This window comes from Pseudopodoces humilis, chromosome 28 (assembly GCF_049639895.1).
Source record: "Pseudopodoces humilis isolate 2021_Gansu_Grassland_sample_001 chromosome 28, ASM4963989v1, whole genome shotgun sequence".
Classification (NCBI taxonomy): Eukaryota; Metazoa; Chordata; class Aves; order Passeriformes; family Paridae; genus Pseudopodoces; species Pseudopodoces humilis.
The window spans coordinates 4,975,751-4,997,456 of NC_142227.1; the positions used below are offsets into that span (position 1 = coordinate 4,975,751).

Consider the following 21,706-nt stretch of genomic DNA (forward strand, 5'->3'; position numbering starts at 1 on the left):
GTATAAATCCTTTCATAAAATCATTTCAGCTCCCTTAAGCATTAGAATCCAACCTTGAAGAACACAATGGAGGCTTCTGCTCCAGCTCTGGACCGTAAGTGATGGGCAGACTCCAACAGGAGTAACGGGAGACCTGACCAACAGAAATAAATCTAATGTCAACTCTACTTCCCCATTAGACTGAGAATTCTCACTTTAGAAAGGAGATGGTGGAGGCCAGTTCTGCTGTCCAACACTTGGACAGTGCCAGTTCCTTTGCAGTAAAAGCTCTCCCATAACTCAACCACCCTTGACAAAAAGGTTTCCAGGCCCTGTGTCTCCAGACTGCACCTGGCTAGAGGAATGGTGATGCACCACTTGCTTACCCAAGCACCCCTGGGATCATGGCACCCCAGCCTAAACAAGCCTGGTACTCACCTGTCACCCCACAGCACCGTACCTCCCCACAACACCTCTGGCTCCTGCCCACAGCTCACCAGAACCTTGGAGCAGCCCCTTACACTCCCTGCAGTCCCTCCCCAGAGCATGAGGGTACAGATTCAGGGAGAGGGCACAGCAAGCATCTGCACCCATTAGATTTTGAAACTCCCTTTCAACAAGCTGGTCACAAAATTTTTTAAAACTTCGAAGCCAAGGTCTCAGGAAGGGATGAATTTGGCCTGTGTGTTCATAAATGAGCCCTGCTGCTGCCAATAAGTGAGGTTTTCTCCCTCAAAGCATGAGATTTCCCTTCAGAACACTCAGTACCTTAAGTCAACTTACTGCCAAGGCCTCCCAAACTTCCAGCCCTTCTCCATGCAGTTTTACTTCTGAATCAGACTAATTCTGATAACTGGTAATTTTTCTATAATTACTGAGGGCTTGGGGAAGGTCTTTGCTGGCCTGAGCCACAGTCTGGATTAACCCTGTCATGTTGTTCAGGTAGAGTACAGCACCCAGATGCCTCCTCTCCAGCCAGGAGCCAGGCAGCAGGTTTCAGCCACACTGCTGATCCTTCATCAACAGCACATGCAGAGCAGTGAGCACAAGGGGAGCAGTGTGAAGCGCCCATGTAGGTGGGTGATGGGCACTTCAACACCTCCACACAGCAGCAAAGGCACCATTATGGGGATTTGTCACCCAGTTCAGACCATACAGCAGAGACAACCCCAGACCTGCACCACAGCCTACCCTGTGTGTGTGCAGCCATGACTTCCTACAGCCCACCAAAGGCCACCTCCATCCCCCAGGCTTTGCTCTTCTCCAGCAAAAACTCATTTGCTGTTGTGCATGTTGCCCCCAGCCCACCAGGAGCTCCAGCTACAAGTGCAGCTGAGGCCGAGTGACACAATCTGGACACTACCCAAGTGAGGAGTAAGCAACTTGACTTGAGAAATCAAAGCATCAGTGAGATTACTGGCTCTGTTTCATCTTTTTTACTATCAGCGTAAGGTAGATAGCCTACAGGTTCATAAACTCAGATTTACGTGTTCACAGAAGAAAAAAAATACACTGTCCCTGCTTAAACCCTTCCTGAGCAACAGTCTCCATAGACACTTTGACTAGTCGTGAGCAACAACCCTCTATCCTCCCCAACAAACAGGTATGTAACAGAGAAATCTGAAGGACAAACTATATTTTAATTGTTCATTGTTCATTGGTGTCCCTCCCCATGGCAGGAGGGTGGAACAAGATGGGCCTTATGGTCCCTTCAAAACCAAACTGTTCTGTGACTGATCAGCAAGAGGTTCCCTCTCACTCCATCGGCATCACCTGCCACCCCTGCCCGTGCTGGGAAAACATTCCCAAAAAGAGGTCCAAGGGTGTGCGTGGCCTTGGGAAGGCAGGCTGCAGGCTGCCACCCCCTGCATTTCTTTGCAGCACCGAGGAACTGCAGCAGGACGTCTGGGGACAGCTTCCCTCAGCCTAAACCTCGGCACCTTACCCAAAGTTACACACTACACCCACACCCCCGGCGCGACAAATGACATCAGCGAAACGAGCTCGGCTTCTACTGTAATTAGCTGGTTTTCAGAAGGTCTAATGATGCTCATTTAAAGGCGTGACGACACGGAGATCGCTGGCATCACACAGCCAAACCCTCTGAGCACCCCGGACTCCAGCAGGTGCCCGGAGCTCCGCGTCGGGCCTGCGGAACAATGTGTCAGCCCGGCAGCAGAGGGGCTGAGCATCACGGGCACGGCTCAGCCAACAATCCTGAGGCTGTTAATGAACTAGAAACAATTAGGCAGCAGCGGAGGCGGGGGCAGGTGCACAGGTACAGCCCCATGACTCCATCCTGCCACTCAGAAACCCCAAACCTTCTGCTAATGCCAATGCCGGGCTCGGGCTCGCTCGGGGCCCTGACAAACGGGCCCCCTCCGCGGGAGAGACCCCTGCCGCCGGCAAAGCCCCCCGCCCCCACTGCCAGGGTCTGCCCGGCCCCTCGAGCAACCCCTCCACCCCTGTGGGAGCGACCCCCGAGAGGGGACGGGACAGGACGGCCCCGCCACGGCCTTCCAGGCCCAGCCGAGGCCGGTTCGGGGCCTGGGAATAGCGCTGGAGGTGGGCGGCCTGTGCCCCGCACGGTGGTCCGGGCATCGCCGCTCCCCTCGGAGCTCCGAGATGCCCGAAGGGAGAGACGGGGGAGCCCCATCCCGGTGTCCCCCGGTGTCCCGGGAGTCCCGCGCTGGGGGCGGAACCATCCCGGGTCCGGGGGAGAATGGGGGAAAGGAAGCAGCAGTTGGACGGGACCACGCGGCGGCTGGGGGGGGCGCACTCCGGGAACGGGGGAGGCTGGACCAAACCACTCCGAGCACCCCGTGGGGGGGCCCTGCCGGGGTTACGGCTGGGCTGAACCAATGCGAGCCGGCGGGACACGGGGACACGCCGGGGTTCGGCCGGGTGGGGGACAGCCAGGGGCGGCCCCCGGTGCTCGCGGCACGTTACCTCCTGACGCGTCCGGTCCCCCTACGCCGGCCTCCGGAGTGATGGCACCGGCACCCGCCGCGGCCGAACCCTCCGCCTCCTCAGGCACCTCCAGCTCCATGGCGGCCGCGGGCAGGCGCCGCCCCGGGGCAAGACAGGCCCCGGACAGGCCAGCGCCCGCCGCCGCGCTCCTCCCGCGTACCGGCCGCGGCGCGGGGGACCCTGGGAGCGCCGCGGACCATAGAACGCGGGTGGCGCCGCGGCCAGACACGCCCCGAACAGTGCCGGAAGTACAGCGGGGCTTTTCCGCTGGAGTTAATTGCGATACCGCGGAGGGCTGTCGCGATCGCGGGGGCTGTGGGATTCGAAGCGGGGGACGGATAAGGAAGGCCGCAGCAACTCCCGCCGCTCCCTCACGGTGCGGCGGGGGCGATACCTTCGGCGGAGGGGGAAACACCACAGGGAGGGGCGCGGGGCCTGTGGTCACCATGGCACCGGGGCGGGGCTCTGTTGGGGGCGGGGCCTTCCTGCCAGTTGCTATGGCAGTGGAGGCGGGGCTCCCGGGGGTGGGGAGTCTGCCGTTCGCCATGGCAGCGGGGGCGCGGCCTGTGGGTGCCCATGACAGAGGGGGCGTGGTTCAGGCGGAGGGGCGGGGGCGGGGCGGGGGCAGGGCGGGGGCGTGGCCGGCCCTGCACGGCTGAGCCCATGCGCGCCGTCCTGTCGCGGCTCGGTTCCCACCGCGCTGTCCCTGCTGGACCGGGGCCTTCCAGGAGCCTTCCCGGTGCCGGGCGCCGCCTACCCGCCCTCCCCACACCCCCGTCTCCGAGAGCTCCCGGTAGTCTCACAGTCCGCCGGGCTGGACCGGGCCTGGCGTGCACAGGGACCCGGACACGCTCCCTCCTCCCTGCACGGCCCCGGCACCGTTCAGCGCCGCCCGTTCCCAGCCCGGGACGGAGCTCAGCTCCTACCGGCCCCGCGGCACCATCTAGTGGCGCCGTCTGGCCCGGGTCAGCCCCGGGGCGCGGGTCAGCTCGGGCCGGCCCCGCCGGTTCTCGGAGCCCCGGGGCCACGCGTGTCCCTGATGGGTAGCCGCGGCTGGGTGGCAGCGCTGGAGCCACCGGCACTAATGAGACTGCTTGGCGGCGCCGGCCCCCGCCGGAGGGGCTCCCGACTGCGGCTGGTCCTGGGGAGCGGCGGGAGCGGCTCCAGGCTCCCCGCGGGGCTCGGCCGGGTGCAGCCGGTGCCGAGGAGCGAGCGGAGGGGCAGGCGGCGGCATGGCCCCGGCTCCGGGGTGGCGGCTGCGGGCCGGGGGCTTCCGCAGAAACTGGTCTCCCCACGCCGCCTCGGCGCTGGGCTGGGAGCGGTACCGGCCTCGGCGGGAGGAGAGCCGCGGCGTGGACCTGATCGCTGTCGCAGCCAGAAAGCGGCCCCGTGGGACGAGGGATGACGGGGGTCTGGTCCTCAGGTGCGGACAGGAGCAAGGGAAGAGGAGGAGACGGGGCAGCAAGCCATCACCAGCTTCCCCCACGCCTCCCAGGACAGTGATCCATCCCTAGGCTGACTCCTGTGTCTGTCCCCTCTTGGGACAATGGGTAACGCTGAGAGGGTTTGGGAGTCGGGGGCAGAGTTCCACCGCTTCCCTGGACAGGGCAAGGATTGGGGGCGGGGGAACCCCTTTCCGCAGCCACCGCCACCACCAGCATCCTGAGAGCCTGTACCGATGCAGCGCTGGGAGGACGATAAGTGCAGGTGGCTGAGCCACCATCACGGTGGGGAACACCAGGGACGGCTCTCCGGGAGACCTGCTGTACCCGGGAAGCTGCCACGGGACACCCTTCCTGCTCTTTCCCCGCTGTAGGCAGAGTCTGGGCCACAAAGGGTTACGCAAGGCACCCTGGAGTGACACCACTGCCACCAGCCCGGGAGCTCAGCTCCTTCCTGGTCGGATCCCAGGCTCGGTGAGTGCCTAATTCTGTCCCCCGGGATCTGTCGGCCGTTCTTTCTGGCTCTCAGCCGTGCTTTTCACCTGGGGAACCGGCCGTGCTTTGTCCCTCTCTGGGTGGCTCCTCTAGTGACCCTCCTGGAGCTCGCCCCCGTAGCAGGGAGATACCTCGGAGGATCAGAGCTCCACGCCCCAGGGCTGGAGGACGTGCCTCTCTGCTGCTCATTTACACTCGGTCCGGAGCAGCCTTTCCAGAGAGCTTTCTCCAGAGCAGGGGGTCGGGATTGCTCTTTGTGTGGGGTTGGGATAGAGCAGGCTCTGGAGGGATCCGGGACCTCCGTGCTGCATGGCCAGGACCAGAGAAGGGACGAGTGGTTTTGCAGCACTGGCTGACAGCAGGGACCTCGCTGATCACAGGAGGGCTTTGAGGTTCTCAGGATGAGGACCCCTATCAGGGGAGGGGGGATTGGGAAACATTATGGGTGGTGGGGTTGTCTGTGTGCACGGCAGAGGTGGACACTGTGTGTCACTTTCCAAATAAATGATCCCCTGACTCGTTACTGTCCCCATGATGGGCATTGTTGGTGGCGTCACCCGGGGCCAGGCACAGCCCCGAACTGGGGACCTGGCAGTGGGGTGAGCTGCCCCGACACAGCTTGGCTTTGTTTGGCGTCAAAACCCCTGGGAGAAGCTGCCACGGTACATGTGTGGGGCAGCGTGGGGCGGTGTGGTGCTTCCAGTGCTGCTGGTGCCCGGTGCTGCATGTGTCGGGCTGGGCCATGGTCAGCTCTGCCCAGATACTGCCTCTCCCTGCGGGGCCGTTCCAGGTGCAGGCTGGTTTCTGTCGCAAACCGGCTGAGCCGGCTCTTCCTGCTGCCAGCCTTGGCCTTTGGCTGGTGCAGGCCCTCCGCCAGCTCTTGGGGGGAGACTGGGGACAGGGCTTGGTGGCACTGGAGCTGCTGCCATCCACATGCTGCCCCAGCCACTGCCTGAGGAGAGCAATGGGCAGCAGTGGAATGCAAGTCTGTGGCACTGCGATGGTGGGACAGTAGTGGGAACCAGCTGGGGACAGTGAGAGGCTGTATTGGGTGGTATCAGGGATGGCTCTGGCACAGCAGATGCCACCACCCTAGAGGGGGGGATGATCTGGCTGCTCCAGGTTGCTGTCTTTTGGACCTATAGCTCACACCATATGACCTGCTGGTCTCTAGAGAGCACAAACAACACTGGTGACACAGCTGAAACCACCCCAATACAACACTGGGAGTTCCTGTTTATTATCAGCTTTCCCAGTGCCAGGACAGTGGGTGCTGCCACACTGGGGTCCTGCCCAGCCCCAGCTACCCCCTGGTCCCACGTGTCCCTGGGTGGCAGGGAGGCACTTGGGCTGGTTTCGGCAGCTGGTGACGCAGAGGGAACTCTGCCCTCCACACCCATGGCTGCAACCTGCCCGTCGGGTGAATGATTACCCCAGGCCTCCCTCGACCCTCCCCAGGGCTACAGTGGGTCTTGTGTCAGGGACTCAGGCTGATCTCATTTTGGGGGCTCAGCCAGATGCCTCATCACAGCTCCAGCTGGGGCTGCCTGTGGGATGTCCTTGTGCTGGGGCTGAGCCGCTTCACTTGCCCAGGGCTGGCTGCCCACTGCCAGATCCCTGATGTGGCATCACCCCAGCATTGCCCATGAGATGTCTCTGTGTCCCACCAAAACTACCCCATGGCCAATTCCCAAAGGGCTTGTGGAGGTTTTGAGCTCCCTGTGACACCAATGTGGAAATCCCTGGCTGGGCTTGAGGGTTGCTGAGCTGCGTTGGGGACTTTTAGAAATGAGCACAGCCCTGGCACAGCCACTCCAGAGCCCTTGGACACCACAGCTGTGTGGTGCCATGGGAACTGGGGATGTTCAGTTTGCAGAAGAGTGTTCAGGGGACCTCACTGCTCTCTACAGCTCCCAAAAGGAGATTGTAGTGAGGTGGGGATCAGCCTCTTCTGCCAAGTGTCTGGACCAGAGGAAACTGGCCTCAAATTGCACCAACAGAGGTTCAGATTAGATACTAGATAAGTTTTTTCACTGAAAGAGTGATCAGGCAATGGAATAAGTTGCCCAAGGAGGTGCTGGAGGTATCATCTCTTGAAGCATTCAAGAGGCATCTGGATGTGGCACTTGAGGACATGGTTTAGGGGTGATTATGGTGGTGTTGGAGTGACAGTTGGATTTGATAATCTCTTCCTGCCTTAATGATTCTGTGATTCTGTGAGCCCTGATTGAAGTGACCTGTCCGTGTCCCACCCCATGGGAACTGGTGGGAGGCTCTGGTCCTGCTGTCTCCTACCATCATGGGGAACACGTCTCTCTGGGTTCATGCTGATATTTCCTCCAGGGAGCCAGGAGCCGGTGGAGATCCCTGGGCCCATCTCAAGAGTTTCATCCTCAAAGGGACATTATTCTGTCAGTCAGGCTATCAGCCTTAAATGGTGAAAAACGTTGGATTTAGGGAAAACCCAGGGAAACCAAATGGTGAAACTGGGGCAGTGGTGCTACCAAACCAGCTGGCAGAGCTGCTGGAGGCCAGAGTGGGTGAACAGGCACTGAAACACCATCCAAAGCAGCACCCCCAGGCCTGCCAGCTCCAGGAGGACAGAGCAGACCATGAGGATGGCATGGACAGTGGGTCCCAGCCATGGAGATGAGTCCTGTCCTTGCCCTCCCCTTCTATGAACACATGTCTGAGGGGATGGAGATGGACCCCCAGGGGGTGATTTCATGGTGCACAGAAGCAGCTCTGGGTTTGGAGCCCTGCAGGGTTAGCTGGGGTGTGACATAGCTGCCATTCCTGGTGTCCTGGCACCATGGGGCTCTGTCCTGTGCAGCCTCACAGTCCCTGGTGCTTATGGCTCAGTTTTGCTGCTGCTCTTTGTTGCAGCCTGATGTTGGATTGAGGAAGGGGCCAGCAGCTGCAAAGAGGAGCCGGAGCCGGTCAGAGCCCCCTGGCTGTCCGGCTGCCACCATCACTCTCCCTAGCTTGTGCTGGTGGGTACCCACCATGGAGGAGATGGTGATCTGGGAGCAGCACACAGTGACGCTGAGCAAGGTGAGTGTCACCTGGGGTGAACCCACCGTGGTAGGGGACAGCGTCTATGGGGCCAACTCTGTTTGACCTCCATTCTGCCCACACCCACTAGGACCCTCACCAGGGTTTTGGATTTGCTGTCTCCGGAGGCCGTGACCGTCCCAACAGGATAACCGGGGACACAGCGGTGTTTGTTTCAGATGTGGTGTCTGGGGGACCGGCAATGGGTCAGCTTCAGTGAGTGCATGGGGACATGGGGCCATAGTGGGTGCTCACTGCCAGCAAGGGTGAGAAGGATGGAGAATCGCTCCTGCTGGGACAGGGCCAGCACCACTCTTGCCCTGTCTGGCTGGAATGGGATCCCTTGGGGTACACTCACCACCCCACCAGCTCCCTGGACTGGGAGCTGTGCCTGCAATAGAGTCACAGCTGCATTTTCCCTCTCAGGAGGAAGGATCAGATCGTGATGGTGAATGGCCTTTCCATGGAGAATGTCCCATCCTCTGTCGCCATCCAGACACTTAAAACCTGTGGCAAGATTGCCAACATTGTGAGTGTGCTCTGTGGTGGTATGGGACTGGTGTCATGCTTACACTGTGCCTGTTCCCATCCCAGATCCCCTGTCCACACATGCCCAGGGTTTGGGGCTTGGGAATTGCTGCAGGGACATCTGGCAGAGACAGCTGTACCTATCATCCTCTCCTGCACACTTTGCACCTGCAGACGCTGAAAAGAGCAAAGAAGATTCACCTCCCTGTGAGCAAGAGCAGCCCTGGGTCTCCTGCTGTGGCCCGGCACTATGACTCAGATGACAACTACAGGCTGCACCGCTCCCGGGATGACCTGGATCAAAGCCAGGGCTATGATGGGGACTCATCCAGCGAGAGGAGCTCTGGTCACCACCACAGGTCACGGAGACAGAGGCGAAGCCAGGACAGCAGCCACTGGATGCAGGGTAGCTCAGATCGGAGAGGCCACAGCCGACATTGTTCTGCCAATGCCTTTGGTCAGGATGGGGACACCAACGGGCTGGCCCTGGTGTCAGGCTTCAAGCGCCTGCCATGCCAGGATGTGCCAATGAAGCCCATCACGTCAGTCCTGGTGAAGCAGAAGCAGAATGAGGGTGAGGTCCTACTGCTCCTGCTGTCCCTGGGTCTTGTTGCCTGATTTTTAGCCATGCTTTCCCCCAGGGAGGTGACAATAGTTGGGTGGGTGCCAGGGCCTGGCTGCAGCAAGGGGACAGTGCATGCCATGCTGGTTGCACTAAACCTCCTGCCCTCAGCTGGGGGCTACAGAGCTCAGCTTTGGGGCTTGCCAGTACCCCAAGTGGAGCTGGGGCTTGTGGGGATTGTGACGAGGAGGAACCTTGAGGGGGTCTTGCTCTGCTGCCTGACTCTGCTACCATCATGGCTCTCTCTGGTGCAGAGTATGGCCTGAAGCTGGGGAGTCAGCTCTTCATCAAGCACATAGTGGAGAGCGGACTGGCCGCCAAGGGCAACTCCTTGCAGGAGGGAGACCTCATCCTGAAGGTATGGGGGCCCCAGGGTGCAGGGGGCACTGGGGGTCTCATCTGCCCCTCTTTGGAGGGCTCGTCCCTGGTTGGTGTCACTGCAGGGCCCAGCCATGGCCATGCTGGAGGCAGTTCTGTCTGTGCCCACTCTCTGCCCCAGCCCCCCTGGCTGTTCCAGGGACCCTGAAGGGGCTCTCAGGGCCCAGCTCCCTACTCGTGGCATGTCCTGCTGGCACAGTGGGGTCATGTCCACCCCACTGTCCCCACGATGTGTGGTGCCTCACTCTGTCTGTGTCCCCACCAGACACATATGTTTGTCAGATGGGAGACCCTTTGTTAGCACACCTGATCCAGGCAGACCCATGGCTGCTGGGAACTGGTGCCAAAATGACTCTGAGGTAAACAGAAGGGATTACATCCCACGATCTGTTGGGAAAAGCAGCTACTACTCAGGGACATCCCAGCCCCAGGGCCAGCTTGGGGCCTGACTCTCTGCACCAGGCCAGGGCATGGAAGGACAGTGCTGGGCCCAGGGCAAAAGGAAACAGCTTCAGGTGTCTGAGGGGTCTGTGCAATCCTGCCTCCTGGCAGAGCCCCAGGAAGGTGGAAGTGGGTGTTAACGAACCATGCTAACAGAATGAGGTCATACTGGGAAGCAGCCAGGAACAGGGACACAGAATAGGTGAAGCTGCAGGAGCTGGGGCTGGGCTGGAGGGGCTGGGAAGGGACCAGGAAGATGGCAGGCAGAGCATCCCTTCCCACTTCCTGGAGGTGTTTTTCTTAGGAGCAAGTGCCCTAAGGCCTCCTACTCTGTCCCTCCAGATCAATGGGGTAGCCAGCCAGGACATGTCCTTGGCTGAAACCCAGCAGCTCATTGAGCAAACTGAGGGAATCCTGACACTGCTCATCCTCCGTGACCACCGGCAGTTCCTGGTCAGCATCCCTGATGTTGACAGCCAGAGCGACAGCTCCCAGATGGATGGTGAGGAGACCTGGTGGCAGGGCCAGGGTCAGATACACAGCACAGGGGCTGCATGGCCACTGATGCATCTCCCCTTCTGTGGCTGCAGATATCTCAGACATCGACTCTGAGCTGTCCAACCCGCCATCTCCATTGGTCTCCCCACGACCTCCAGCTGCTGCCAGGACAAATTCATCGTAAGGCCCACACTGTCCCCATGAGCCCCTCTGTCCCCTGGCAGATCCTGTTGTGTTCTTCACCTGTCTGGAAATGCTGGTTCTCCATTCCTAAGCCGATATCCCCAGAGCTGGCCATTCCCAGCTTGCTCTGCTGTCTCCACTGCCCGTGTGTCCTGCCTAAATCCTGTTTGACCTTGTTCCAGGGAGAGGAGACGATCGAACAGGGAGCCTGTGGCTGAGGTGACTGTAGCTGATGCTCAGAGCCCAGGTGAGTGGACTGGCCACTGAAGGGGCTCCAGGCTCTCCAGCGCATCTCCACTGCTCAAAGCCTTAGCAGAGCCATGCCAGGGCTCCCTGTGCCTTGGCACAGCCACTACTGCTCCTAAACCAGCTCTTCTTCCTGCAGACCTTCTGGAAGCTGTGGAGTGGGATGGCCACAGCCCCACTGCCCAAGCTGCCCACAAGGATGGGTATGTCTGCATGAGGCAGGGGCATATCTCTGGGGGACATGAGGAGCTGCTGTGTGATAGGGTCAGCACCTCCCTGTCCTGTCCTTGCATGTGTGTCCCAGCACCACTGGGCTGACTGTACTTCCCTGTGGCAGGTACAGCACCAACTTCAGGATCGTGCGGTTTGTGAAGGCCAAGAGTGTGGGGCTGCGGCTGACAGGTGGGAACGATGTGGGCATCTTTGTGTCGAGCGTGCAGGAGGGAAGCCTAGCTGACAGCCAGGGTGTTCGGGAAGGTGACCAGATCCTGCAGGTACCTGAAGCTGAAAATGCTCCATATGCTGCTGCACCTGGACTGGCCCCAGCCCTTTTGGGTCCAATATCTCCCCAGGGTATCACCTCCAAGGTGACAGGGACCAATTCCCTCTCCCACTCTGCCCTGGGCACTGCTGTTCCTAGGGCCCCTGCTGGTGCCCATGCCTTCTGTCCTGCTGGCAGGACCATGTCCAAGTGCTTTTCTGTGGCAGGTGAATGACACGAGTTTCCACAACGTGACCCGTGAGGAAGCTGTGGAACATCTCATGGCCCTGCCCCCAGGCGAGGAGGTCACGCTGTGGACTCAGAGCAAGCAGGACAGTGAGTGGTAACCAGGCTCATCCTGGGCTTGTGCCTCTCCATCCTCTGTCTCTCCTGGGCAAGCATCACACCTGCTGGACTTGCCACGGCCCTTCCTGTCCCTGCAGGGTGGTCTTTCTTCCCCCCTCCTCCTCCTCCAGAGAGCGGATGGGAGGGGACTAGACCATCCCAGCCCTGTTTGTGCCTCGGCTTCCTGGAGCACAGGGGCTTTCTGCCACCACTGCTCAACCTGGAGGGGCCAATGTGCTAGGCAGTCAGATTCTATTGTCCCCAGCATGCCTGAGAGTACCATGGGAGGAAAAGGTATCCCCAGTACCCTCCTTAGCAGCAAGGGCTACTATGGAGCCTCCCAGCCAGCCCAGTGCCTTCCCAAATCTCTCCAGCCTCTTCTTCCTCAGCCACCTCTTCCCCTGATGGTCCCTCTTGCCCTGGGCTTCAGTTTACAGGAAGATGATCTTGTCCAACGTGGGTGACTCGTTCTACATCCGGACACACTTTGACTTTGAGAAGGATACGCCATCAGGGCTCAGCTTTGTCCGTGGGGATGTGTTCCATGTGCTGGACACCATGTACCGGGGCAGGATGGGGAACTGGCTGGCTGTGCGCATCGGCAGGGACCTGCAGGAGCAGGAAAAGGGCATCATCCCCAACCGGAGCAGGTAGGGATGGAGCCAGGAACAGCCCCTAGACAAGCAGAGCCAGAGAAGGCTCCCAAGTGAGCTGGGGAGATGGATGGTAGGCTCAGTGAAAGGCAGGGCAAGGGCTTGTGGGACAGTGGTGGGAAGCGTGAGCTGGTAAAATCCCTTCTCAGAGTGGTGGGGCAACTGACAGTCAAATTCTCCAAAGTCCCAGAGACAGAAGTCTACCACAGCCTCACCTGGCTCTGCCACCGAGCAGGGGTGCCAGCTTCTCCTGACCTGCTCCTCAAACCCAGAGGCTGCAGGTCCTGAGCCCTCTCCTCTCCCAGGGCCGAGCAGATTGCCAGCCTGGAGTCGGTGCTGAAAGCCTCATCTGGTGCCAACGCCTCTGGGGCAAGGGCCGAGTTTTGGAAGCTGCGGGGCTTGCGGGGAGCCAAGAAGATGCTGCGGAAGAGCCGGGAGGACCTGTCTGCCCTCACAAAGCAGGGGCACTACCCACCATATGAGAGGGTGGTCCTCAAGGAAGGTGGGCACCAGGACAGCCTGACCCACCTTGGGGACATTGGTCCTGGGGCTGCCCTGCTGTGGATGCTGATGGGCTCCCCTCTCCTGGGAGAAGCGGGGCAAGTTGCAGGCCTGTGGGCACCATCAGGAGCAGGGCTGGGTGCTTGGGTGCTGGGAGCTCTTCCCTTGCCCCTCAGTCACCATGAACACCTCTGTCCTCCCACAGCCAGCTTCAAGCGGCCAGTGGTGATCCTGGGCCCCATCGCAGACATTGCTGTGCAGAAGCTGAGCAGGGAGCTGCCTGAGCTGTTTGAAATTGCCCGTAAGTGCTCCGACACAGGGGAGAAAATGATATCCAGCAGCCAGACCCTGTGAGAGTTCCTTACCTTTGGCTCCCTCCCTATGACACCCCAACACTTTCCTGGGCTCATTCGCCCTCCCCCCTGCTCTCCCTGAGGGACACAGCCCTGGGGCCGGGCATGGCCATGCCCAGGCTGGGGCTGTTGGAGCTGCAGCCCCTCTCATGCCCCATCTCTGTGTCCTGCAGCGAGTGTGCCCCGAGATGGGGCATCGTCCAAGGTCATCAAGCTGGATTCGGTGCGGCAGATCGCAGAAAAGGTGAGACCTTTCCCGTGTCCTTGGAGTCAGCTGGGGCCTGTGGAAAGCCCATGGTCCCTATCCCTGCTCCCAGCAGGGCTGATGGCTGTGCCCTGCCCCAGAACAAGCACGCCTTGCTGGACATCACACCCTCAGCTGTGGAGCGCCTCAATTATGTGCAGTACTACCCAGTGGTGGTGTTCTGTGAGCCTGAGAGCCGGCAGGGCATCAAAGCCATGCGGCAGTGGCTGGCACCTGACTCCAGGAAGAGCTCCCGGCGCCTGTATGCCCAGGCCAACAAGATGAAGAAATACTGCAGCCACCTCTTCACGGCCACCATCAGCCTCAGTGGCAGCGGCAATGCCTGGTACGAGCAGATCCAGGACATCATAAGGACACAGCAAAGCCAGCCTGTCTGGACAACAGCAGAGCAGGTATGGGCATGGGCTCTCTGTGGCAAGGCTTGGCCTCCTGGGGCTCCAACCAGGCAGGTGATGGGGCTGCACATGGTCCCCCATGGCTGGGGTCTCATGTCTCTGTCATCCCCACCCCTCAGGCAGATGTAGCACCTGAGGACAGTCTGTACCTGCTGAACCCCCCAAGCACAGTGGCCTCAGGCTACCTGACATGTGACAGCCACGCCAACAGCGACTACGATGACACAGACGGGGAGGCAGGCGCCTATACTGACGGCGAGGCAGAGGATGCCTATGACCAGCCCGGGCTGGCCCGTTCCTCTGAGCCAGCACAGCTGGCCCCGAGCCATGGCCTGGACTCCTCCAAGCCAACACAGCTGGCTCCAAGCCACAGCCAGCATGAACAGGTGTGTTGTCCCAGACTGGTACAAGAGCCTAGTGGGGCAGAAGAGGGCGGCATAGTGCCTGGCTCTGGAGTATAATTCCCATCCTCCTGGCACAGGCAGGGTGTCACCTCTGGCTGCTGCAGGCTCCATGTCCTGCTCTGGGTGTCCAGGGGCAAACGCCCCAGGCTGGGGCACAGCCCCTGCCCTGCCCCTGACCGCTCCCATCTCTTCTTCCCCAGGTGCCTGAACGGCCACAGCAGGACAGGCGCTATGACAGCATCAGGTACCCTGCCCAGGGATGGGGATGGCAACCACCCAAGGCTGGGGACAGTCCCAGAAGGGCACTGTTCCTGTCACATAGAGCCATCACCACCCTTCTGTCCCCCAGGGAATATGAGCATGAAGCAGTGAGGAGGAGGTTCACACGGGCCAGGGATGACTCGGACCAGGATGAAGGCTACGAGTGGGGCCCAGCCACAGATGTATAGTGGCACTGCTGGCCTGTCCCTCTGGACCCTGCACAACAGCTCAGGTTGTACCCCTGTGGCCAGGCTGGGCTGGGCCCAATCCAGCTATACCCTACATCACCAAGTGCCTGCACTACCATGTGCCTCCTTTCCCTTTTGGCCACAGACACTGCTACTGGAATAAAAGGGATGTTTGGATCAGGATGAGCTGTTTCTGGGGGTGCAGGATGGCAGAATACAGGGCCTTGCTGGGACCCACACACTTCCCTGGCTGGTGGCCCTGCCTACAATGAGGCATCACAGGGGGAACTGGGGCCTGGCACCACTGCAGACCTGGGACATGCCCCCCAGAGCTGAGCCTCCACTGCTGCAGTTCCCTGGCCACTCCTCAAATGCAGCTTCCTGTATTTCCAAAAATTTTTATTTTTAGAGCAACCAAGCACACAGGCACAGCCAGGTCAGCACTGCTGCAGCTCTGGGAGCCCAGAGAGCTGCTCACAAAAAGGCTCACAGCCCCAAGCTCCCAGGATGTGGGGCTGGGCAATGCCATATTTCTTCCCTTTTGCTGCTCAAAGGGTTGTGGCTCTGGGCTGGGCTGTGCATGCAGAGCAATGCAAGGCAGCACCAGGGAAAAGCTCAGGCAGGTTCCCAGCTTGGTGCAATGTGTCTAATGGACAGTTTGCACCCCAACAGGCCTCTGGCCAAGCCACGGGAGAAGACAAGGTGCCAAGAGTGCTTCTGCCCTTAAGGCTGAGTCTGAGAGCTGCTGGGTATCCCTCGGGGGTGCCAGTGTGCACCCACACATGGTTTTGCAGGATCAGTGCTGCTCTGGGGCTGTACTGGCTGAGCTCTGGAGTTGAGCTGCGTGCACCATCCCCATCTCGGGAAAGGCACCGTTGGTGAGTGTAAAAGTACAACAGTCAGGGACGGGCTGGGAGGCACTTTCACATAGGGCCCCCTCTGCTCCCACTAGCACAATGCCAAGGCAAGGGACCCTGTGCATCAGCAGAACAGGCACTGTGCAGGCACTGTGAGGTGGGCAGAGGAGACTGGAGGAATAGAGGTGCCCAAAGCATGGCACCACAGGCCTTGACGCTGCTCAGGCTGAGTATTGTCCCACTGTGTCCTGAGTAAAAACAAAGGAGGTGCAGACTTAGACCCTGCTGAGGGCTCTGATGCAGGGCTGGGGCAGAAGGCAGAGCCAGTCCTGCCCCTCTGCAGCCCTGGGTTTGCTCCTGCCTGCCCCAGGCATCGTGGCTCAGAGGAAGACGGGCTGCTCTTGCCCCGTCAGCAGACGGTATGTGGAGGCAGGCATGGTCTTGATGTGTACCTAGGCAGAGAGGTGCAAATCAGAGACCCCAGCCCAGGCTGGAGGGTGCTGGTGCACAGCTCTGAGCCCAGCTACTCTGTGGGGGCCCAGCTCACCTCACTGACCGCCTCGGTGAGGATCTGGATGATCTTCTCGTGCGACATGGCCACCACGCTCTGCCCGTTGATCTCAATGATGCGGTGCCCCACGCGGATGCCACCCCGCTCCGCGATGCCCCCACGCATCAGGCTGCAGATCTGGGAGTGGGGAGTGCTGTGAGAGCAGGGCTGTGCCCACAGCCCAACCCTGTGTCACCACTGCTCTGAACCCTCACGGCCCTGTAGGCTCCCAGCCAGAGCTCTTGCCTGGGGTACACCCCTCCTCCAGCCCCTGGGCACAGTGAGGGGAAGGATGTCCCAGTGCATTGCTGCCACCAGAGTGATGTGCTGAGCTGGGGCCAGGGCAGCCACCAGGATTTTGTCCCCCAGCTGACATGGCTGTGGCTGCCTCATTCACTGAAACCTCCTGCTCCCCTCAGGCCTGGGCTGCAGAGACTGAGCTTCTCCCTGGGGCATCAGGAGAGGCCCACATCTCCAGTCCTAGGTGGGGGCACCAGCTGGTGTGCAAGGTGGCCATGGAAACCACTCCCTTGGCTCCCACGGAGCCCAAGAAAGCCCCTCTCTGCATTCCCAACACAGCCACAGGAGAACCCAGGGCAGGGAGTGGCTCAGGCACAGAGGACAGCAAGCACTGTCACTAGGATCATGCCCAGAAAGAAGCCACCACCCTGAAAGCAAACAGCTACAGAGTACCAGAGAGAGGGCTACAGCCACCAATGCTGCAGAAAGGCTGTGAGGAGCTTTTTGCTGAGTAAAGCAGAGCCCTGTGACCCCTTGGCCTAGGCAGGCACATGGAGTGTGGGAATTGGGTGCTGGCACCTGGACACAGCTAGCTCTGCCTGTCCCTCAAGTAGACCCCAGCCCAGCTCCCATCCCACGGGCACTCACCACACCGTTCTCAACACAGAAGCCCAGCTGGTACTTGGAGTCAGGGCGTCGGATGACAGCTGTGGTAACAGGGGGACAGTGCACAATGTTCAGTGTCACCTCGGTCTGGTGCTTCAGTTCCTGGAAGGTGGGATGGAACTTGATCAGATTTTGGAGAGCTATTCAGACTGGTTGATGGGTGATGCAGCCACATTGCTCATGTGAGGGCTGAGGATTAGCAACCTGTTTGCAGTGGGGAAACTGCACAAAAGGGATACTGCAAATACAAATCCACGGACAAGAACTTACAAACCCAGCCCAAGACATCCCTTCCCCTGAGGCTATGCTGTCCTTGCTTTCAGCTCCTTCCCATGCTACTGAGTAGATGATGCAACAGGTTCCCTTCAGGACAGGTGCCTGCCTCCTCCTCCACCCTCCTTTTCAGGCAGGGCACAGCAAGTACAGTCCCCAGTTTTGTCCCTGCCTTCCTCCAAGCACTCTGAGCAGGAACTGTCACAGCCTGCAGGACACGTATGACCTCTGCACACCTGCCTCCAAAACTGGGGACCCCGAGGGAATCCCAGTGTCACAGACACTCCCAAATCATTCAGGCCAGTCTCCATCCTGGGGTGAGGCGGGAGCTCACCCTGCTCTGGCTCACCCGGATGATGCTCTGGCAGGTGCCCAGGGGCAGCCCCACCAGGCTGGTCCCGTTGACTGACATGAGGCGGTCCCCAATGCTCAGCTCGCCCGACCGCTCCGCAGGGCCCCCGTGCATCAGGTTGGCGATGACCACGGTGGGCAGGATGGAGCCCCAGCCTGACTCCACAATGGCAATACCCAAGATCTCTCCCTTCTGCTTCTGAATGCACACCTGGGGGGAGAACAGCTGGGTTATGGTCGTTACCTCCACCAGAGTCGTGGAGCACATGTCCCAGCCCACAGCTGTGCTCACAGCTAGCTGGGATGTGGTCTGGCTTTGTAGGGAGCACCTCAGCTGCACAGGGAGCCATGGAGTGGGTGACACAGAGGTGCCAGTGGGTTCCCCACATTGGCCCCACCCCACAGAGCAGCTCTTACATCCTTGCAGTTCTCCTGCCGGGAGAAGTGGGTCAGCTCTGCGTTGTACTGCTCCTGGTCCTCCAAGGCACGGCTGTACTGGCGTGGGCTCAGCTCGCTCGGGTCGATGCTGTTGGCCTCCAGGAAGCGCTGGTAGGCCACACCAAATGCCTGCCCAATGGCCCGGGCGATGACCTGGGCCTGGGGAATGACAGGGGCTGTTCCTGCCTATGGCTCAAGGCTGGAGCCAACAGCTACCAGTGCCCTGCAGTGCCCAGCACAGGAACCATCCTTGGGAGCTCCAGGGTGTCCTGGCTCCTTCCCTGCCTGAATGGGCCCCTGTATGGAGCCAACCCTCCCTTCCACTTTGCTTGCTGGGCCTCTGCGTGTCACAGAGATGCTCAGGCTGGGCTCCTGCCCTCTCCCTTGTGGGGAGGAAGGGGTCTCTGCTGCAGCCCCAGCCCAGAATACCCAGTTACTACAGTGGGATGGGACTCAGGTTCCCAGAGCCACCTGCCCATCCCAGGGATCTGTGTGCTGCCTCACATCAGCCGAGTGGAAGACGTGGCAGATCATCTTGTAGAGCCGCTTCTCCTCCGCCACCTCCGAGCGCCGCGGCAGCTTCCGGCGTGCCATGAGCACCACGAGGGAGCCGATGTCAGCAATGTAGGAGATGGTCTGAAGGGAGTGATCCATCATGGCCTCCTGGCAAAGGGAACACAGACAGAGAGTTCAGCCTCCTCAGGGCTGTCAGACCACGTGCGCAGCCATGAGCCTGCTGGCACTGCAGGCAGGAAGGGATGTGGTGCAGCTGCCCAGAACATGCTCGGCAGAAACCACGTCTGTGACAAAAGGTACAAACAGATCCTTCATCAAGGACTCATTTATGTCCCTGGGTACTGCCAGGGGACAGGACAGCTCTTCCCTCTTGTTATAACACAGAAACTAATCCTGAGGCAAAGAGCTCCCCAGATTCCAAGCCTGAGTTCCCCAGAGCTCGGTCTGGGATCCCAGCAGCTCCAAAGGGTGCAGGTCATATGGGAAGTGTTGTGCTGCCACACAGAGAGGTGAGGACAAGACATAGGATGGCTGTGAAGTGACATGTCCTCTCCCAGACACGTGTCCTCATCCATAGGCAATGGACAAGACCCTGCTGGTGTGGGAGCAAAGCTTAGATCCTGAGACCAAACAGCAATGTTGAAGCAGCTACAGAGTCATGCTCATGCTCCTGCTCACCTGAGTGTCAGCAGTGAGCACCTTGATCCTCTGTGTGGAAACAAACAGATCCACCTCCGTCATGGGCTGGGACTCCCCCTCGGGTGCCTGCAGAATGATGGAGAGGTCACAGGACCCTGCTGGGACCCAACCCCACAGCCAGGTGCCCTCAGGCAGATCCTGAGTGCTGCCTCATACCCACAGGGGGCAAGGCTTGGGGCAGCCATGTCCCCCATCCTTCCTGCACCTTGATCCTGTCCACCGCCTCCTGGGCCTGCACCATGCGGACGCTGGTTGGGGGGTTCCTCTCCGAGGCCAACTGCGTGGAGCCCAAGTACTTGGCCCCAAAAATCACACCATCCAGCAAGTCCTCTGGGTCACAAGGGCCTGGAACTGAGGCATTGGGAGGGACTGAGCAGAGGCTGCTCCCCCACCTCTGAAACTGGGGGTACCAACTCCTGCTGTCTGTTAGCTGCATTTCTACACATGATGAAGCAGCTCAGTGGTTGGTACATGAGCACCTGGCATCACCAGGGGACAAGGGCTGCTTCTCCCTTCCCTTGGGAACACATGTATTCCCTTTCCACCAAGTATACCACCTCCCTGATCTCTGATGCACCTCCATTTCCCCAGCAAAGGCTCAAACAAGCCACGTGGAGCTTGGTGCACCCATTCTGGGTGGGTGCAGAGCTGGCTGTTCCCTCCCTGACTGGGACCCTATACCACCACCGTTCAGGGGGTTCAGGGTCAGAGCAAGTGGGTCAGGGCTCCTGGATGCTCTTGCTGCTCAAGCACAGAAGCAACTCACCCTCTTTGAAGGCTGGGCAGGATGATGGGGATTCCCTGTTCTGCAAAGCAATGAGAGAGCAAGTGAGGCTGTGGCTGGTACCTCAGGGATTCAGCCTGCCTGGCCCCGGAGCAGTGGGACAGCAAGGGCAGAATGTCCCTGGGGACGGGGGAAATGGCACAGGGTCCCAGGGCTGGACATGGAGGAACAGGATCTTAGGCCTGTGAGGGTGCTAGTGCAGGGTCCTGGGGCTGGATGGGAGGATGGCACAGGATCCCAGGAACAGAGGGGCTGTTTGGACCCACCAGCCTCTGCACCAGGGCACACATGAATCAGCCAGCCATCCAAGCATGCATTTAGGGCTGAAGTTGGTACTGAGGGTCTTGTCTGGGCAATCTTGTATCACAAGGCCCTGTAAGACCTGAAGAAAGTCATCCCTGGTTCTCCTTTGCCCCCATCCCAGACCCCAGGAGGGATCAGAGCCAAGGGGCATGTCCTGGCTGCTGCTGCCCCATCGCAGCCCAAGGCACAGTGCACTCACAGTTACAGGGCCCTGAGGCGGTTGCTCTGTCCCAGGGGTCAGAGCAGAAGGCACAGCTGCCCATGCCGGCTCTGGGGAACCTTCCCGAGGACCCTCGCAGGCAGAATCGTCCTCGCAAAGCCCCCCTCCATAACACCAACTGCCAGGTTTTCCCTCAAAGCTCTCTGGCCTCCCCAGCCCTTCAGGCTTCTCCACAGTGGCTGGCTCCTCCTGAGCCTGCAGCATCTTCAAGTTGGTCCCAGCCAGGACATCGGAGCAGGCCAAGGAGGTCTCGGCACCAGCCTCAGGTAACCCCCCCTCATAGCCCAGGAGGCTCAGCAAGTCCTCCCGGTCAGCCTCGGCAAAGAGCAGCCCGTGGCAGGGCCGGTCGCAGGCAGAGTGCTGGGGGCAGCAGGGACGCACCGCCAGGCCCCGACCCGTGGCCACATGCAGCGGGCACGGCCGGCACTTGCCCGGGCACTGCCCGCGGCCCCGCCGGGCACCAGCGCCCGAGGAGGACGGCGAGCCCTGCTCTGGGGCGGAGGAGCGGTCGCGGAGGTTGGGGTCGAGGGTCTCGAGCTGAGCCAGCAGCCCTTGGATCTCCGAGGGTTCGTCCTCCACATCCTCGGTCCATTCGGCGCTGCCCGGGCAGGCGTGGGGCTCGGGGGTCTCATCCAGCTCCATGCCCGCGGGGTCGGTGCTGCTGGGGGTCCGGGGGTGGCCCGTGCCCCGAGGGGCGCTCCCGGCGCCGGGCTCCCAGCGGGCAGAGCCCTGCGGCACCTCGGGCGCCGCCTCCGCTTCCATCGCTCTTCCCGAGCCCCGGCACAGCTCGGTCCGTCCGCCCGCGCCTCCCGCGAGCTCCGGGGCTGCGGCGGGTCCCGACCCCTCCAGCCTGGGGCCGCTGCCGGGTTGCGGGGCGGAACGGGAGGGCTCCTCCGACCGCCCGCCCCCTGCACAGCGCCCAAGGGCATCCGGCCCGTCCTCCGTGTCCGTGGCCCGCGGCTCCGCGGTCTCATCGCTGCCGCCACCGGGGTCGGGGAGCGCGGCCGCCTGGAAGTCCATGGTGGTGCGGCTCTCCATGGCGCCTGGGGCCCGGGAGGGGCCCGGGCCGGGCGGACTCGGTCGCTATCCGCGCCTCCGGCCGGGCCGGTCCCGCCGCCGTTTCCGTT

At 60.7% G+C, this 21,706-nt stretch overlaps 3 protein-coding genes across 9 annotated transcripts in view; 1 reads left to right on the forward strand and 2 right to left on the reverse strand.

Moving 5' to 3' along the window:
- Nucleotides 1–3,178, reverse strand: part of PIP5K1C (phosphatidylinositol-4-phosphate 5-kinase type 1 gamma) — a 51,272-nt gene extending 48,094 nt beyond the window's left edge. For 2 of the 6 annotated variants that reach the window (XM_088067626.1, XM_088067629.1), the window contains exon 1: nt 2,929–3,175. In XM_088067626.1, coding sequence (XP_087923752.1) covers nt 2,929–3,028 — 100 coding nt within the window. In that variant the 5' untranslated portion in view covers nt 3,029–3,175. Of the gene's footprint in view, nt 1–2,928 lie in introns of all 6 variants that reach the window. The other 4 variants (XM_088067628.1, XM_088067630.1, XM_088067625.1 and 1 more) reach the window with 3 other exon arrangements.
- Nucleotides 3,179–4,181: 1,003 nt separating this feature from the next.
- Nucleotides 4,182–14,936, forward strand: TJP3 (tight junction protein 3). Its single transcript, XM_014260064.2, has 21 exons — nt 4,182–4,372; nt 4,766–4,865; nt 7,773–7,940; nt 8,032–8,156; nt 8,367–8,469; nt 8,643–9,042; nt 9,345–9,448; nt 10,252–10,411; nt 10,500–10,587; nt 10,773–10,837; nt 10,976–11,039; nt 11,174–11,330; nt 11,545–11,653; nt 12,093–12,312; nt 12,621–12,817; nt 13,022–13,117; nt 13,343–13,413; nt 13,515–13,826; nt 13,949–14,215; nt 14,434–14,477; nt 14,583–14,936. The coding sequence occupies exons 1-21, from the start codon at nt 4,182–4,184 to the stop codon at nt 14,680–14,682; spliced, it is 3,141 nt and encodes a 1,046-aa protein (XP_014115539.2). The 3' UTR covers nt 14,683–14,936.
- Nucleotides 14,937–15,064: 128 nt separating this feature from the next.
- Nucleotides 15,065–21,705, reverse strand: APBA3 (amyloid beta precursor protein binding family A member 3). Of its 2 annotated transcripts, none has more exons than XM_014260117.2 (10): nt 20,961–21,705; nt 20,039–20,078; nt 19,478–19,623; nt 19,252–19,338; nt 18,562–18,720; nt 18,037–18,216; nt 17,618–17,830; nt 16,978–17,097; nt 16,087–16,227; nt 15,065–15,991 (listed from the first exon to the last, which is right to left on the reverse strand). In XM_014260117.2, the coding sequence occupies exons 1-10, from the start codon at nt 21,615–21,617 to the stop codon at nt 15,920–15,922; spliced, it is 1,815 nt and encodes a 604-aa protein (XP_014115592.2). In that variant the 5' UTR covers nt 21,618–21,705; the 3' UTR covers nt 15,065–15,919. The 2 variants fall into 2 exon arrangements, with proteins under 2 accessions (XP_014115592.2, XP_005531449.3); XM_005531392.3 differs by having other exon boundaries at nt 20,559–21,705.
- Between the last annotated feature and the right edge of the window lies 1 nt (nt 21,706).

Coding starts and splice junctions, on each gene's coding strand:
- APBA3 (XM_005531392.3), bottom strand. CDS start 21,617: ATGGAGAGCCGCACCACCATGGACTTCCAGGCGGCCGCGCTCCCCGAC. Junction 18,217..18,561: donor ACGTCTTCCACTCGGCTGAT/GTGAGGCAGCAC, acceptor GTCATTCCCCAG/GCCCAGGTCATCGCCCGGGC. Junction 15,992..16,086: donor TCACCGAGGCGGTCAGTGAG/GTGAGCTGGGCC, acceptor CTCTCTGCCTAG/GTACACATCAAGACCATGCC.
- TJP3 (XM_014260064.2), top strand. CDS start 4,182: ATGGCCCCGGCTCCGGGGTGGCGGCTGCGGGCCGGGGGCTTCCGCAGA. Junction 8,157..8,366: donor CCGGCAATGGGTCAGCTTCA/GTGAGTGCATGG, acceptor TTTCCCTCTCAG/GAGGAAGGATCAGATCGTGA. Junction 13,414..13,514: donor TGCGGCAGATCGCAGAAAAG/GTGAGACCTTTC, acceptor GCCCTGCCCCAG/AACAAGCACGCCTTGCTGGA.